This window comes from Aulostomus chinensis, chromosome 23 (assembly GCF_037954235.1).
Source record: "Aulostomus chinensis isolate RoL2024-O1b breed Wild chromosome 23, RoL_Achi_v1.0, whole genome shotgun sequence".
Classification (NCBI taxonomy): Eukaryota; Metazoa; Chordata; class Actinopteri; order Syngnathiformes; family Aulostomidae; genus Aulostomus; species Aulostomus chinensis.
The window spans coordinates 22559173-22570872 of record NC_141342.1 but is presented as its reverse complement, the minus strand read 5'-3'; the positions used below and the strand labels follow the sequence as shown (position 1 = coordinate 22570872).

The 11700-nt window shown below is 47.4% G+C and overlaps 1 protein-coding gene across 1 annotated transcript; it reads right to left on the bottom strand.

Annotated features, from left to right (window-relative positions):
- Window positions 1-468: 468 nt before the first annotated feature.
- On the bottom strand, window positions 469-11264 carry LOC147240122 (ATP-dependent RNA helicase DHX8). The gene is made up of 23 exons (XM_086196281.1): window positions 10959-11264; window positions 10733-10818; window positions 10564-10636; window positions 10037-10128; window positions 9531-9637; window positions 9051-9413; window positions 7271-7415; window positions 6820-7026; window positions 6657-6744; window positions 6332-6429; window positions 6101-6248; window positions 5800-5981; window positions 5463-5657; window positions 5187-5372; window positions 4893-5103; window positions 4630-4811; window positions 4379-4519; window positions 3982-4137; window positions 3730-3867; window positions 3525-3653; window positions 1199-1395; window positions 939-1118; window positions 469-846 (listed from the first exon to the last, which is right to left on the bottom strand). Exons 1-23 carry the CDS (start codon window positions 11065-11067, stop codon window positions 627-629), a joined length of 3633 nt encoding a protein of 1210 aa, XP_086052407.1. The 5' UTR covers window positions 11068-11264; the 3' UTR covers window positions 469-626.
- Between the last annotated feature and the right edge of the window lie 436 nt (window positions 11265-11700).

The window sequence follows — 11700 nt, the reverse complement described above, 5'->3', positions numbered from 1 at the left end:
CAGGAGCAGGGAAGAATAATTCAAGACCAGGTACCAACATTTGGAGCTGACACCCAGAATATCTGCTCTCAGCAGGCACAACAAGCCTTTAGGTCAGGTAGCTGTTCAATGGCGATCTGGAAGAGTTTGCTTTGATTTGTCGTCGAGAAAATTGTTTGTGTTTCACATCATCTTGTTCCCCAGAAAAGAAGCACAACATCTCACCTCTCTCATCATCCATTTAAAGTTCGTGACACAATCAAAACAAGCAGATTTAACAAAATTTAACATTTAATGAACCTTCCTCTTGCAAGTATACAGACAGGCTGAATTGGAGTTATTTCAGTTGTTACAAAAACTATTAAAACATCTGCTGTTCCGTTGTATTTGACCAGAACCATTAAATCTGGACATTTACCAAAACTAAAACGACACAATTATCAGTTGCTTTGACACTCAACTGTGGTCTCAAACGACCGACATCCAAGTCAGACATTCTAGTTTCGTGCTGTGATGTGAACATAGCGGTTTGATACACAGTGACACCGTAAGTCCAGATAGAAAAGGGACATTTGTGACAGGAGCCTGAAGAGACGAGCACTGAGCACAGGCTCTGCACGTCTGACATCATCCTATTCCGCAGTAGCTCAGCGGCGTCTGAAGGCGCGGGAGATTCTCCATGCGTTGGGTTCCTCGTAACGATTATAGAGCGGCTCCAGGCGCTGCTGTTTCTTCTGCTTGCTGAGGCGTGTGGGGTCCGACACCTTGAAGAAGGCGGGGGAGAACTCCACCAGCCAGCGGGGGTCGATGGTGGTCACCTCTCGCATGTACTCCTTGGTGGTCAGCACCAGCTCGTGGTACACGACCCTGCTCAGACAAGGAAGCAACGCTGTCACATGTGGAAATGTCATATTGTTAGAACAGACAGTGCCAACTCTGAGGGTGGGGGTCTGACATACCACTCAGGCTGGCGATTGAACAGCGCGCTGGAGGGGTGGATGTAGACCACCTGCTGGTCTATGAGGGTTCGGTAGCCCTCTTGAGGGTCCTTTTTGGCGGCATTCCTGAAGAAGCCACTACAGATGGCTTTCTGTACACGCACTGTAGCTTTACCGCAAGACACCACGTCCAGCTTATGTCTGCAGGGAAAACAACATGTTAGCAACACATCAGATCTTCTCCAACAGTGACTCGTCGTCACACTGCCGCTTCGTCATACCGGTCCATGATGCCCAGCATCTGCTTGCGGATGTCCTGCGCTCGGCGCAGGGAGCGAGCCTGGATGAAGTTCTCATAGCACCAGGGGTTGGAGAACTTGTTGTTCTTCCAGGAGTTGTAGACCGCCAGCAGGGTCAGGTGGTCCCCCTCTGGCTGGTGGAACTTTGCTTTCTTCTGGTCTGCCAAGGCCTGCTTGTCCTTCGGCACAAAAACAGAACTGAATGATGAGTGAGAGAGGTGGAGTGTGGAATCATGAAAGGCCATCATGTCTTCATCCCTCACTAGCTTGTTCTCACCAGCTGTGAAACTACATTTCCCTATGCGAGTATGCAAACCAGCACAAGTGTGAGCGGAGAAATCAGCGTACGACAAGACTCCCGTGAGATTTACGAAACATGCGTACCGCACCGACTCCAGCGTAAGAAGGGAGCAGCTGTCGTTAAATCTGGCGGCTGAAATCGATCAGAATGATCACATCACTATAAATGCACGGTTTGGAGGCCGCACACCCAGAGTTTACCACACGGAGAGACGAGAGCCGGCAGAGAAAAACTGTTCGGAGGCTGAAGGGTCAGACAGGGCAGGCACTCAGACGTCTGGCAGCCACAAACCGTGTAGTTTTTTTGGGTGGCCTGCAGTCAATCAGGTATAAAAGGCAAGCAAAAAAAAAAAAAAGCAGTGTGGAGAGAAGTGCCAGCTGTGGTCTCCAGCGTTCCCACCGTCAATCGGACAAAAATTAAATTTCTACATCTGAGATGGTGAATAAAACATTTGATGGTTGAACGTTTGAGACGACGGGGTTTTACCCACTAAGAATAAAAACTGTTTTATTTGCAAGAAGGTCCAGAAGAAACGGTCCGGCCTGAATGGATCGCATAGAACCGTCAGAGCTGTCCAGCAGTTAAAACAATAATTGTGTGTAGCTCATGATGAGACGACTCCCACCATGGAGCTCGCCCTCCTGTCACCGAGGACCTACGCTGCCATCGTGCCTCCAGGCTAGCAGACTCAGCATACTCATCCTGCCATCACTGATGACTGGAACATTCACGGAGTGGTAACTTTTGCGATCGACGTTTGTGTAATCATTCACGGACGGTGGTGTCGGACGCACACGGGGACAACCAATCGCGATTGAAATTCCCTTTTAATCCCATTTTTCTGAGCATCATGAAACAGGAATTGAGGTCACTCAGCAGGGAGGGAACTGATCGCCCTCAGAACTGCTGGCACGGTGGGGCTGAGTGACAGCTGGGTGATTCCAGACTGGTCACCGATCTCCCACTGAAAGGACCCGATAGCCAAAAACCCCAAGGTGGATGGCACCTGAACTGGCGCAGGTATGGCGTTGGAACGCCGGGTTTCTCTCGTTAACTGGGGTTCTAGATTGTGGCATCACTCCAGGAGGAGATGCATAGGGAGAGGAAAACGACCCAAGAGCCACTCATCGCCCTCCTGGAATAAATCTTGGCGGTCCTGAAAAACCCCCCTGACCTGATGCGCGCGTTCAGGTCCTCTAGCAGAGCCAGATCTGCCATCGCTGAGCCTGAACGCCTCGCAGCCAAAGCTCTGGTTTAAATAGGCGACTGACTAAAGTTCCACCTGTCACGGATCTGTTGATATATTCATTGCTTTCAGTTACGGGCGTGTCGACCTGTGCCTGCTTATAGCAGCGTTCCATGCACCAGTTCAGATTGAAAGGGTACTCAGGTACACAAGTTTATATCTAAAAATGATTTCTTCATGAACACACACACCTTCCTCAGTGACACGACATCTGCTGTTAAACAACTCTCCGACTCTTACAGGTGTTGGAGTGGAGCCGCTGTCATGCTGCTCATTTCCTGATGGGTTCAAGTGTGAAAGGTGTAAATCTCCCTCAAAAACCAGGTGGAGGCATCAAGTCACACCCCGAGCCACCACACACACACCCGGCGGTTTGGACGTCATGAGGACCAGGTTCTAGACGACAGCACAGCTCTACACTTCATCTTCATGGCCTGTAGGACAATGTGACGCATCGCCGGCCACGCATCCCCACACAGTAAAGTAGTGGACAGTAAATGATTTTTCTTTCTTCTCAGGTCTGATCCAGGATCAATGAGCTTCAAAAATCCCTCCCATGGCAGCGATCTTGCCTTCAAAATAAAAGCAGCAAGGCTTCATTATTATTATAGCTTTGTCTGAGCCACTTTGGAAGTCTTAGAGAACTCTTGACCCTTGAGATAAGTGATTCTGTTGCTAGCTATCGAAGCTAACAACCCTCTGCGCTGAACATTTATACGACTTCCTCCTACATTTTGTTGTGAAGGTCCCAGGAGACGTACCTTGGGCCGGTAGAAGACGTTCTGAACCGACAACATGGACACGATGGTGAGCATCTCCTCGCTGCAGCCCAGATGCACGGACATGATCAACATCTTACACAGCATCGGCTCCAGAGGGAACTCCGCCATCTACAGGACACATGAATACACACATCAGCTGGATGAGGATGAGCAGCTTCACCCTCTTCCTCTCTGCAGTACTCACCCTTCTGCCCAGCCGGGTGAGCAGGCCCTCGTCGTCCAGAGCTCCCAGAGTGTAGAGCTGCTCCATGGCAGTGATCAGAGTCTCCATGGGAGGAGCGTCCATGAAGTCGAACGACAGGAGGTCATTGATGCCCATGGCCTGTGGGGACACACAAACACTACGTGGTCTGGTCTCTCCTGGACGTCTGTCCTCAGACTTACTACTTCCTGTTACAGCGGTGCTCATGGATACGTGTGTGACGCAACTCCTCACCTTCAGTGACAGCACCGTGCTCGCCAAGTTGGTTCTCTGGATCTCAGGCACGTTGGTGGTCAGCATCTCGTCCCTGTAGGCCCTCTCTGTGTAGAGGCGGTAACACTTCCCGGGGCCGGTTCTGCCGGCTCGACCCGCCCTCTGCTTGGCCTGGGCCTGGAAGTTCATTCAGACGGTCTGATTCAGTTTGTACAATAGGAAAACGTGATGCCGTCACCAGGTCACATCCACGTCTGCGCAGACTGTTTACACAGTTTAACATTGTTGCGTAATCATAATTGCGGTAGAGGCGAAGTTTGGGACAAAGGTGAAGGAACTTCCTCAAGGGAATATCGTCTTTGAGTTTGCGGACACTGGTGTTACTGAGACATCTCTAGGATCTCTACAAGGGGGACACCTGTGAGATGGGCGTCACCACCAGCTGGTCAATGCCCGTCTTGGAGTTGTAGACTTTCTGCTTGACGAAGCCGGGGTCGACCACGTAGTAGATGCCGTCGATAGTAAGAGACGTCTCGGCGATGTTGGTGGCGATGACCACCTACAGAGATGGAGACTATTCAGAACTAAGCTGCTGTCAAAGGAGACAAAACCTGGACCTAAAGCATATACTTGGACAGTAAATGTCTCTGCTTGTTTAACCACAGGCACCTTTCTGCTGCCGGGGGGGGCAGGGTCAAAGATCCTGGTCTGCATCTCGCTGGGTAGCGCTGAATAAACCGGCAGGATGATGAGCTCAGGAACGTCGGGCCCCAGCGACTTCATCCGCTCATACAGGATCTCACAGGCGGTGTCAATCTCCTCCTGTCCCGTCAGGAACACCAGGATGTCTCCTGGGGAACGAGAACATCAAAGACCATCGTAAGGATCGACTAGTGGGAAGAACATGACCTGTCAGCTTCTTAGACACACACCTGGAGGCTCAGTCAGGTGGATCTGCATGACGGTGATGAGGCTGGCATCCAGGTAGTCCGTCTCAGGTTCTTTAGTGTATAGAACCTCCACCGGGTATGTTCTTCCTGGGATGGTGAAGATGGGTGCTTCATAGAAATACTGGGAGAACTTGACGGCGTCCAGCGTGGCCGAGGTTACGATCAGCTTCATGTCTGTGCGTTTCTGAACGGTCTGAGAGAACAAGGAAACACTCTTTCACTGCTCCTCATCACCACAAGAGGACCTCGTCCACTCGTCCTTCTTATCTGCTTTACCTTCTTAAGCAAACCAAAGAGGACATCGGTGTGGATCGTCCTCTCGTGAGCTTCGTCCAACATGATGATGGCGTACTGGCCCAGTTCAGAGTCGATCAGACACTCTCTCAGCAACATGCCGTCCGTCATGTACTTGATCACCGTCTCAGGGCTGGTGCAGTCCTCAAAACGGATGGTGTAGCCCACCTGGAAACACCACCAACTGTTTACACCCCATCTCTTCTCCAGACAATAACAAGGAGTGAGTTTGTGTGACATCACTATGACATCACTGACCTCCTGTCCCAGACAACAGCCGTACTCCTCAGACACTCTCTTAGCCACCGACATGGCGGCCACACGGCGAGGCTGCGTACAGCCGATCTTCCCTCGGGTGGTATAACCCGCCTCTGCCAGGTACTGAGTGATCTGGGTGGTCTTTCCAGAACCAGTTTCCCCGATCACAATCAGGATCTGGTTGTCATGAACAGCCTTTGACAGAAAAGAGACAAAAGTTACAAACCGGTGCTAAAATTGAACCTTTTGCATTTCCCTCTTTTTGAAGAGAAAACAGTGACAAACTGAGCAGGTGTTTTTAGACTTTGGAGTGTGGAGTCTAGAGAGCTGTAGGAACCTGAACAAGCTGCTCCTTCAGCTTGTAGATGGGAAGACTCTCCCTCTGCTCCAGAATTGAAAGCTGCGTCTTCTTCCCGTAGGAAGCTTTGTTGCCACCGAAGGCATGCTTCTTCCACTCAGGAATGTCGTTGGGCATCATGCCAATCCCTCTCATGTTGGCCGCGATCTGCCTCCCATCAGCTGAAAGGAAATGTGGATTTGAGCTCAACTGTGAAAGAAACTGCTCATGAAGACTCTGACCATCACGTCCTCAGTCAGCAGCTACGTCAACTCTAGAAACTTTAACATGCACTTCTGACCGTCTGGAAGCGGGTCGACCCAGTGTTTGTTCAGGCCCATGGGGATGGAGTCCATCTCGGCCTCGCGAGCTGCCTGCTTCAGCTCTCGTCTCTCTTTAGCCAAAGCGCTCTGCATCATGGCGGCCTGGGACAGCGAACCGTCTGGATTCTACAGAAGGTAAAAATATTTCCTGAGAACATGGAGGCCTGCCGGTGTTTAGATACATGAACCAGAATGTGACATCACTATACCTTGACAATCTTGACGGGGCTCATGTCCATGCTCTGTTTCGTGTGTCCTCTCAGGAACGGAGGCTCCTCTTCCACCAGTTCAATCTCCAGGTCTTCATCTACACCACAACACAACCAGTTCAGTCTTCATCACTGGAGAATAGATCCGAGTTTACCAGGTGAACACAAATGCCCCATGAAGTCACTTGATTCTTCAGACCAGTGCCCTCCTGCTCCCATCCCAGTGAGACGGGAGGGGAGTCCTGAGGTGAACTGACCGTGGATGATAGGAGGGAGACACTGCAGTCGCGTATGAGCACGAGACAGGAGATCATTTCTTTCTTACCCTCTTCATCGTCAACTTTGGGAAGGATCCCCGTTTCATCGTCAAAGTCGGGAAACTCCTCTTTGGATAAGACGTTGGCAGCAATCATCTGAGGGCAGAGCAACACTGTGAACACTGCTATCCTCAGAAAACTGAGCACATGCAAAGATCCACCGCAACCCACCTGTTTGATCTCCCACTTCTCAGGATCAGAAATCTTGGTGAGCCTCTTTCGCTCCAGGGTATCGTCCTGCTCCAGCTCAGGGGCGTGGCCCAGGTTCAGGTTGCTGGGCCGGTCAGGATTCCTCATGGTTATCTCCTCCCCCCCGTCTGGGCCCACATTCCTCCTCCTGTTGGGGTTCAGGTCTTCCCCCGTCTCTTGATCAACATCCTGATGCAAACAAATGAGAGATATCACCGTCTCAGCTCAATGAGGATGGTACAGCTCGAAGGAGACCATCCATTCCACGTGTTCTCTCGAGGTAAATTGGCTCTTCATTGGACATGAAGTTGATGACGTCATCCCTCCAAACTTAAGCTGCACAGATGAACTGAGATGCTTCACTAACAGTCAACACCAGCGGACATCAAACTCATGAGTGGAGTTCCAGGTATCAGATATCAGGAGTTCTTACCTTCATACTGAGGCTGGTCTTGGAGCCAGTGAAAGATAACACCTTGACCTTGACTCGCTGACCTTTACTGACCACATCGGCCACGTTGGCCACGCGGCCCTCTCGACGCAGCTCTGAGATATGAACTAAACCTTCCCACCGCTTCCTGCCAATGGAAGACAGCATGGTTGGATTGGTGGTTGAGAAAAGAACGACAGTACATCTGCACGTACGCTAAGTTGGATGCACACACACACATTTTATGTATATACATATATATATGTATATGCGTATATATATATACGCATATACATACATATATATATATGTACATATATATGTACATATATATGTATATGCGTATATATATACGCATATACATATATATGTACATATACATATGTACATATATGTATATGTACATATATGTATATGTACATATATGTATATGTACATATATGTACATATATGTATATGTACATATATGTACATATACATATATGTACATATATGTACATATACATATATGTACATATACATATATGTACATATACATATATGTACATATGTATATGTACATATATATGTATATGTACATATATGTACATATACGTATATGTACATATATATGTACATGTACATATATATGTACATGTACATATATATGTACATATACATATATATATGTATATGCGTATATATATGCATATACATATACACGTACATATATATATACATATACACGTACATATATATGTATATATACACGTACATATATATGTATATATACACGTACATATATATGTATATATACACGTACATATATATGTATATATACACGTACATATATATGTATATATACACGTACATATATATGTATATATACACGTACATATATATGTATATATACACGTACATATATATGTATATATACACATATATACACACATATACATATATATGTATATGTGTATATATACGCATATACATATATATACATATATATGTATATGTGTACATATATGTATATGTGTACATATATGTATATGTGTACATATATGTATATGTGTACATATATGTATATGTGTACATATATGTATATGTGTACATATATGTATATATACATATATACACATATACATATATATGTATATATATGCATATACATATATATACATATATACACATATACATATATATGTATATATATGCATATACATATATATACACATATATATGTATATGTACATATATATGTATATGTACATATACATATATATGTACATATACATACATATGTACATATACATACATATATGTATATGCGTATATATACGTATATATAAGTATATGTATTTATACGTGTGTATATATACATATATACACACACATATACATACAGAGAGAGAGAGAGAGAGAGAGAGAGAGAGAGAGAGAGAGAGAGAGAGAGAGAGAGAGAGAGAGAGAGAGAGAGAGAGAGAGAGAGAGAGAGAGAGAGAGCAACCATTGAAGGAGAAGGTGAGTCCAGACCTTCGACTGGTCGCGTGCGCATTTCCGGATGAAAGCTCATACGATGTTCCTTCATGTGCTTCATCAGCACCTGGAACTGAGCCACTGTGTCGTAGCCTTTGGAGCTAAAGTTGTTGTTTATTTTATTTGAGACCGGACAGTGAGCACATATATTCGTCATTCCTTTGGATAAAAGTAAATACACGCTAAGTAAAGCTAACAAGCCAACCAATCACAGCTGGTCTGCCTGCCTGTAGCGGATCGTTTTGGGAATGCAGGACTGGACACTGACCTGAGACCCTCCAGCTGAACAAAACAGCCAAACTGCATGATGCTGGTAACTTTGCCGTTGTAGATGTCCCCAACAGAAGGCTCCTCTGGCGGTGGACGGTCCACGTGTTTGTCCTTCCATCGGTCAGAGTCTCTGTCCTGGTCTTTCCGGGGACTGGGTGAACGCTCAGTCCAGCGGGACATTCTATCCCTTCTTTTACCGCGGTCTCTGTCTCTGTGGCGCTCACGGTCTCTCGAGCGGGACCGAGACCTGGACCGAGATCGTGAGCGATGCCGCCTCTTCCTGTCCTTGTTGCTGTCTCTGTCTCTGTCACGTTCTCTGCTTCGACTGCGACTTTGACTGTGACGCCTGGTTTTCTCTGACCTGACAGATAAAGTGGTGACAGGTTGAACATTGCAGCCTCACACAAGAAGTATGACTATTTTATGTAACATGTGTGTTGACTGAGCACCACCACCACATCTGGTTTCTAGGACCAACCTGCTCTTGCTGCTCTTGGCCTCGGTGCCACCAACACTGGGCATGAACATCTCCAGCTCTTTCATGGCATCAGCAGCAACTTTCACATCGTCTTCATCAAGGAGCCTCTGAGGAGGTGAGATACAGACGCACATCAGCAGGATTCCACTGTCCCACATACCAGCACAGCAGGCAGTGAGCTGGCGGCAGCAGCAATGGAGGCTTGTTCACGTGCTTCAACATGCTATCCTGCTCACGTTCTCTAGCTTACACTACTGAGCTATTATTCAGTCCATCTGAGACAAACTCTGGTCAGGGATAACACGGCAGAGCCGACACATCCCGCCTCGATCAGCTGGTGAGTTAGCGGCTTTCAACTTCAGGTTTCTGACATGATGTGCTGACAGATCCTACAGGAAGATGAGAGTCTAGAGCAGCGTATCACAATAATCAAATGTGTAGGAAGTTCCATGAGGCGAATTGAACACATTGTAAGTCAACATTCATGACTGGTGTCAGTGTGGTACCTTTGGTGCTGGGTCGTTGGGTCGGCACAGAGCAGGAAAAAGCTCTTTCAGTCTCTCTTTCTCTGTTTTGGGTTTGACCAAAGCTTCAGAGGCTGTTCCAACAGAGAAAACATGCAATGAGACAACAGAGTCACACCCAGGTCTTCTTCATCCAGCAGCATGAGCCATAATCCGCTGACACTTAGAGAGTCACTGACGACATCCAGTGAACAGCACCGACCCGGGAGTGTTCTAGTTGGGCTGTCAGCTGGAGAGTCGATGAACACACAGTTCCACTGTTGCTCGCAGTCCACCTCCATTAACCTCAAGCTACATCTGCCTGATTGGCTCTCTGACGTCTATGTTATCTTGTAAATGTCGCGCCTGAGACGTTCTTGGCAATGGCATTAAGCCATATTACGCTTTCATGGAACGTTGAGCATTAGTTCAGCCGTAAATCTCACACACGGGTCTCTGTTGATGACGTCACGTTCAGATGAAACTGGTAGTTCAGATTAAAGCTCAGACACACAGAAACACGCACCCACCTTTGCTAGTGGAAGCCTTGGACGGAGGTCGCATGGTCTGGATGAGTCGGAGCAAGTTACTGATGAGAGAATCCTGGAATCAAGACAACATCATCCAGGTTAGACCAGCGACCAGCTAACAGCTAACAGCTAGCTTCCACCGCCCCGGACCAGCCCACGATAAACTTACTGTGAATTCAGCTCCATTTTGTACCAAAAGCGCTTTGAATCCATCGAAGGTTGGTCGTTTTTCAGCGAGGCTGATGACAAATTCAGCTACAGAGAAACGACACAACAATAAAACTTCACACCGAGTAATTATCCACTCTGACACCAAGCCTGGTTCCGTGCTAGCGCGACCTGAATTAGCATTAGCCAGGTAGCTCGAGTCTGTGTGTCCACATTAACTGACGCACCTAAATCTTTGTCGCTTATTCCCAGGTGGTTGTCGAGCTCCGTGCAGACTTTGGACACCAGAGACAAATATTCCAGCTGCGACAGCTCGTCAACTCCGCCGTCCGCCATCTTCACCGCTCTGTTGTGTTTTGCTCTGACAAGCGAACTCGGTAACACGTTGGCACATGCGCACTCCACAAGCGTTTCCGGTTCCGTCTTTAACGGAAACAAACCACGACGTTTCCACTCTTCTTCTTACCACAAGATGGTGCCGCACTTCTGTAATCGTCCTCTCAACGTCACGTTAATCTTCTGTTTGTTTCCTCGCGCCAGCAGAAACATGAGCATCTCCCGTCTTCTGCTGATAACGAGAACGTCACGTGATGGTTCTCCGCTCGAATCTGGGTGAACAGAATTTGTCACTCTTGGAATGCAGAGCACAAGATGTCTACACTCGCTTGTTGCCTGAATAATTTGTTACTGGAAGATGAAAAATGTGTCTACAGTGACAGTGTTTGATATTTTAGATGTTAAAAAATTACATTTGGGGCATTTATGCTTTAGTATGGGTTAGTGAAAATAAAATATGCTACAGTTACATTGCAAACTTTTACATGACTTATGACAACATCCATCCATCATCCATCCATCCATCCATCATCCCTCCCTCCATCTTCTCCCTCTCCTCCTGTTGAGGGTGGTGGGGGTGGAGCCTATCCCAGCAGCCTTCCCCCTGGACAGGTCACCAGTCCATGGCAGGGC

Coding starts and splice junctions, on each gene's coding strand:
- LOC147240122 (XM_086196281.1), bottom strand. CDS start 11,067: ATGGCGGACGGCGGAGTTGACGAGCTGTCGCAGCTGGAATATTTGTCT. Junction 10,819..10,958: donor AATAAGCGACAAAGATTTAG/GTGCGTCAGTTA, acceptor GTTTCTCTGTAG/CTGAATTTGTCATCAGCCTC. Junction 6,249..6,331: donor GCCCCGTCAAGATTGTCAAG/GTATAGTGATGT, acceptor TACCTTCTGTAG/AATCCAGACGGTTCGCTGTC.